General features: G+C 32.1%; 1 protein-coding gene across 1 annotated transcript; it reads right to left on the bottom strand.

Moving 5' to 3' along the window:
* Positions 1-1,005: 1,005 nt before the first annotated feature.
* On the bottom strand, positions 1,006-2,637 carry LOC127758496 (probable glutathione S-transferase GSTF1). Its single transcript, XM_052283918.1, has 3 exons — positions 2,428-2,637; positions 2,297-2,345; positions 1,006-1,653 (listed from the first exon to the last, which is right to left on the bottom strand). Exons 1-3 carry the CDS (start codon positions 2,575-2,577, stop codon positions 1,190-1,192), a joined length of 663 nt encoding a protein of 220 aa, XP_052139878.1. The 5' UTR covers positions 2,578-2,637; the 3' UTR covers positions 1,006-1,189.
* Positions 2,638-6,764: the final 4,127 nt, after the last annotated feature.

Consider the following 6,764-nt stretch of genomic DNA (forward strand, 5'->3'; position numbering starts at 1 on the left):
GGGCTATTTACCAATACAATTTCATTTTGATGCTTTTACCAATAAATGATCTTTTAGGAGACCAAATTATATATATATGATTTATGAAGTCACTAATAAATTAGAGAAAAATCATTGAATGATATCAATTTTTAGGTCATAATGCGTACCCCATCTAGCGTTAATTTGTTATAGACAACATTTTAAAAATTAAAATGTGCTCAGTTGAACATCATAATATTCGTACCAAGCATGTGGGTTGCACCAAGGAATCTTAGCAGTGAAACAACAATAAGGTGTCCTTACCAATATAGGGAGTCAATTCCATATGGAAAATTAAAGACTTGTGGATTTATTTCTTTTTGGTAAAACTTGCTATGCTAAATCGTAAATTCTTAACTTTTAGCGTAGAATAGTCTAGAAATGTGTATTTATTATTGTTAACAGTGGAATTTGAATTATATGACCTCTATTTTAATATTTCTTACTTATTTGAAGAGAGATAATTTAGAACATATGACTTTTACCCATGTTAGGTTGTAGGCTGAACCCACATATATTTTTAACCCAAATTGAAGAGATCAAATCATTTCAAAGATATTTCATAGAGTGGAATTCTCCAAAATTTTAAAAAATGGCTGGAAAAAGAATTCAAAATTTATGTAGTTTTTAAAAAATAATTGTTGGGTTTAAAAACCCATTCTAAATATAAATATTCAAATATTTTAGTAGGACTAATAGAATGACCATATCTAAAATTTCAAATAGAATCTAACAGAAAAATTGGACTTTTTGGTAGGGATAAGATATCCCTGTGGGGAGTCGAAATACTCAAATTTTTCTCATAGAAACTACATCTATTGTTTCGACATAATATTTTCTTATAAATTAAAAACTATACAGTTTCAAATAATTTTACTTTAGAATTTATGTGCTGCAAGGGTAATTAGAAGAAAATCATAACCAATGTTTCTAGCACATTAAATAAGTTCAATTATAATTTAGATATGGTAAAAGAATATTTTAATATAAAGTCACCCATACATGGACATTCGTAATTATATTAAATAAGGTGCACGTGCATGTGCGCGGGCTACCTTCCTAGTTGTATTAAAATGCACATCTTCCTAAACAGTAAGCACCCGACAGCAAGATGGATCATGCTCGACAAGAACAATCCCATCGCTGAACAATTAATTGAAGTTCCTACTTATGCCTTCAGGGGAAGAACCATGGCAGCGGTGACCTTCTTTATGGAGGGCCTCGCCGCGAGCCCATCCCACCATGCCTTCACATGAGGGTACTTGTCGAGTAGTGAAGCGTATGGCGTCGCCATGAAGTAGAAGGTGAAGGGGAAGTGGCTGAGGTCCACAAAGCTGAGGAAATTGCCAGCCAAATACGTATTCTGCGATAGACGGGCCTCATACACCTCCAGCACTTTCTTCAGCTTCTCCAGGCTATCATCGACCACCTTTTGGTTGGTCGGGACACCGTACATGGCCGGGTTGAAGAGGCATTCATACACGATCGACGAGATCACCGGATAGTACTGGTGTATCTCCACCTCGATCCCGATGTCCACCATGGCAGCCTCAGTCAGGTTGCCTTCCCGCAGTAGGTTGGCCTCGCTGGTCTTGTACTTGCGAAGGATGTACCTTCCTACCGCGCGGGACTCTGAAAAGGAAATGCATTTAGCCAGTTTTCTTTGCTTAAATCTGAATATTTTAGATGGTAAATCTGTGAAAAAAATTTATTTGTAATGTAAACATATGAAAATCTATTGTGCCGCAAATGAGCGATGTGATGCTATGTATTTGTAGTATTATATTATCGGTAGAAATGATCTGAATTATTTATTATTAAAGGTAAATTAATAATTTACTCATACAGTGACTAGGGGTAACTTTGAAATTTATATTTTTCTCTGTATAGGTTGGTCGGTGATCATCCATCTCACTATCGCGGATATCGCTCATATTCCATCAAGAAAAACAAAAGGAAAAAGAGCTCTGGATCCCCAGTCCTCCGGCTGGCATTTTTTTAAATATTTTTCCTTCACGTTTCTACTACTGATAGCTTTGATGCTAGTAAAACTTAGATTTGAACACTTCGATCAAATGAAATCAACGATTCAGATTACTTTATACTACCGATAGAGAGCATCGCAGTGGAACTCCCTGCAAAAAGCTCTGTTTAGTTGTAAAATCTCAATTGGCTGCCGAATATGCATGCCAGTCGATTGGTTTAGTTCTGTGTTCTCATGATGTCTTCCAAACTATTCACGACTCCTGACCAAGAGTACAGAAGAACTACAGACCGAAGAGAAGCAGATCCCCGTCCTGGAAAGCTGGCATTTGACCAAACGGCTGCGAGAGGAAAGCACAGAGATCAAGCTGGGAGCACAGGAAAACAAAAGCAGAGTAAGCAGAAGCGTTAGCGTGTGCTTACGTTGCGCTTGAGGTGTTCGGGGCTCTTATGCTCCATGGCCTTGAAGTCGATGTTGACGAGCTCGTACTCGACACCGACCTCCTCCAGGCACACCAGCACCCGCGCCACGTTCGTCGACATGGCCGGACCAAACACCTTCACCGGTGCCATCTTCGTGGAGCCTAGCTGCCCGCGAGCAATCAGAGGAATCTTGTGGAGTAGACTAGTGCGGCTGCGTGTGGTGCAGTGAGCACTACACGACTCCGTTTTTATTTATAACGCGGAAATTCCCTGGCGAAATACTAGCAGCCGGGTTAGCACGTGCTTGACATCGTGCTCGGAAATTTCCTATCAGGTGTTGTACTGGTACTACTGGTATCCGTTCTTGGCACGGTAGAGGAGGACGAGTTCTCATCGAAATCTAACGCTAGCTTAACGCTCAAGGATCGGAGAGCATAGATACAAGAAACGGGAGACTGAGCTCTATATGTCTAGTTCCTATGTTTCATATTATAAATTGTTTAGATTATTTTCTATGTAAATTTATTTTAGTTTGGTCAGGTTTATAGGAATTAGGAAGTTAGTCCGCGCGAATGCGCAGGCATCTTATTTATTATGTTTATATAAATAATGTTAAGAGAATTAAGTCATATCTCACTATACGCATATAAAAAATTGTATATTTTACCTCATAATAACAAAAATCTATGTTGTGAAATATATTGTAGACTTTAATACTTTAATATAAACGAAAAGAATGTTTCTTATATTAAAAAAATCACTTTTGTCCAAATTATGTAAACTCACCTATTGTCACTATTACTTATTATCATTGTCGCTAGATGCCATTTTAATAAATGAAACTGCATCTGTACCACCAAAATAAGCCTAATACATTATTAATACATAAAACATTTGTCTCCACTACATACCTAAATATTTATGTCAACACTTATTTCTAAATCTATAAATAAATATTCTTAAAATGATGCTTCTATTGGTTAATGGGATATCACCGTTAACAATTAGACATGAATGTCCTCTCTAATAGCTGGAGCTACCAACTTTTTATTTTTTTGTTGCCTTTAAACATGGGTTTCGAATCGATATACTCGTGCCTCTCAAGGCCAGCGTATAATGTACTTTTAATGCTTAATTCACTATCAACACCCTCAAAGACGATTGCATCAGTAAGTAGAAAGTTGAGCACTATTGTCAATGGTGGTCTCCACTGGGGCTACCTCAACTAAACCAAATGTATGCCCCTACTATACTTGTAAAAGCTCCTCAGTGCCCTTTAGAGAAAGCAAGAAAAGATAGATGTAATGAAAATAATTCTTCACATAAAAAATAGTTGTTTTTACGTTTTGTGTAGTTATAATTTGTTTATAGTATTAAATCAGTACTGCCCAAATTTTTATGGTATATATACAATATTCTCTTTTGAAATGAGAGAGGTTGATCATTAAAAAATGTATCGCTAAATAGATATATGACCGTAACAATCTTCAGAGTATCATATCATTACATCATTGTTCATATTTTGACAAAGATCTCTATTTTAGCGTCTAGTTTGTTTTCGTCACTTGTCGTTCATAATTGCATCAGACACCTTTACTAATTTTAAAATCTATTTATTTATCAAAATTATCTACAATAACTAATTTGTTGGAGTGCACTTACGGTCACGTCAGTAGGGTGTATATGGCATACATCTATCAACTATCACTTATGCCCGACATATTAGAATTACTTGACAAAAAAATATCATGAGTAGTTTAATGCACATGTTATATGATTGTTCTATTTTTTACCAAACCAATTTGGCAAAGGGAAAAACGTATGGATTAAGGGGTCCTATTATAGCAAAATCATTGCCTAGAAATACCATTGAAATAGTTTTGAAAAATCTGAAACAAAACATTTGAGAATCTTAGTCTCCATAAATTAAAATTAAATCATATATAACTGACAAAATATAATGTTGTTTCGCTTTCACAGATTTCAGTTAGTGTTATATATTTGCCAAGTGATATTTGACACCACAAAATATGATGTGAAATTATTCAAAGATTATGATGAAATTAATTATTATATGTCACCTAAATTATTTGAAAATTATTATAATATTAATTATTATATATTATCTCCATTTGTTGTAATGTATTTAGCATCATAATATAACTATGATAAGTCATCAACATTTGAATACAATGGATTATAATTTAAAATTAATTTAAAAATGGGTGTTTAAATACCTTTGATTTGATATTTATATGGATCTAGTTTAACTTGCATATTTCTAGAGTAATAAATTTGGTTTTATTGTATATAAAATCTTATCTTGAGGACTGTCTATATTTTTTGTCGATGGTTGTACGAACATACATATGTATTTTGTTTGGGTTTTATAGCTTGTTTAATGGTATGTAAGTATGTTACTTTGGTTTTTTTTAATCGAACATCCGGTAAACAGTTTCTCTCGTATAAAAAAAGAAAATAAAAGGAAGCGAGCTCATGTAATGGTATAAAATAATGGGTCCATTAATTTAAATGACCATGTTGTAGAGTAATAAATTTTATTTTTATAGTATATAAGATTCTATTTTAAAAAGGCCTCAATGGTTATATATTGTTGTACATATATTTTCCTTTAGAGTTTTAATCGTGTGCACATGATATATACCCTTTGTTTTTTCCTAGGTTAACAGTATATTAATGTTTGTTTATGTTTTTATAGTTTTTTTATCGTATTACCACGTTCTTTGTTATTTTTGTTTTTATATTTTTTTAATCATATGTACTATGTTCTTTATTTTTTCTCTTTGAATAAACAGTACCTAAATGATCTTTTTTTTGTCTTAAAACATGGTGGTTTAAGAGCGCTTGTAGAAGCACCAAATGACCATGTTTGTAGAGTAATAAATTTTATTTTTATAGTATATAAGATTCTATTTTAAAAAGGCCTCAATGGTTATATACTGTTGTACATATCTTTTTTTTCATTCAATGTACGTACATAAATATTTTTGGTAAACGGATTATCTCGGACATAGAAAGCATAATTTTTTAAAATAGATCTAATCGGATGGTGTAAAATAATGTGTCCACCGATTTAAATAAAAATCGATGGTGGGATTGAAGAATGCCACATAACGGCCTAGGAGCACAAAGATATTGGCGGGTAAAAAAATAGTTGTATGATTTAGATATCGTTGTTACTTAATTTTGTTAATATAAAATTTTACTTTAAAAAGGAATTGGTGGAATACAGGAGGGAATCGAAGGAAGAGAAGGTACGTAACTTATGCATATATAATATCTTAGTACGTAACTATACATATTTAACGTACTTATGACCTAATGCTCGGTGGGGCTGGATCGAGTTAGGAGGTGGATTTTTTGTTAAACATAAATCTAATGATTGTAAATAATGGACCCATCAAATTTAATGAAAATCAACGGCTATTTGTTACATATATATAACCAGTAACCTCACTCTCAGATCCGGTTGTTACAAGTACACCCAACAACAGTGTATGTCTTTTTTTTCATCTTATAGAATTTTCTTTTAAAATACTTAGCTGATTTACGATCTGATTACATTGTTCTATTCATTGCAATAAAGTCTGTATAACAAGATGTCACACGATTATATTTTTATGAAAAATTACAAATTAATTACTTTTATATAATATCTAAATTATTTATAAATTTCTTGTTAGGCATATAAAAGTAAATTCAACGAAGCCTTAAAGTAATTTACATATATTATAGAAGTAACTTAGAAAATAAAGCAACTTGTCACGACATTAAAAGTAAATCTATTGTTGGGGTAAAAACATAAGTCTATCTAGAAATTAAATTTAATCAACATATTATAGAACTAACATTTTTAAAGTAAATAGTTCATTGAATGTCTAAAAAGTAATTTAATTAAATATAAAAGTAATTTATATATATGATAAAAGTAACTTATATATATAATAAAAGTAATTTAGAACATAAATATTTTTTCGTCGTAATATAATCATGTAAGATCTTGTTATAAAGATTTAATTGCAATAAGCACACAGTGGTGTAACCGGATTGTAGATCGGATAAATAATTTAAGAAAAAATTTAATAAGGAAAAAAATACACGCACTGTTGGATGTGATAGTAATTCTCTCACGTATAACATATAAGTAACATTTCAAAACAAAACAAATATATTATTAAAATACATTCAGTTCTAGATTTAATGAATCTCTAAATGTTGCTAAATTTTTATATAAATTTGGTTAAACTTGAAATTTTGAAAATATAACAGTTAAAATGATTTATAATATGAAACTGAGGGGTCAAAGTTCTATACTT

The sequence above is a fragment of the Oryza glaberrima genome, chromosome 1 (genome assembly GCF_000147395.1).
Source record: "Oryza glaberrima chromosome 1, OglaRS2, whole genome shotgun sequence".
NCBI classification, from domain to species: Eukaryota; Viridiplantae; Streptophyta; class Magnoliopsida; order Poales; family Poaceae; genus Oryza; species Oryza glaberrima.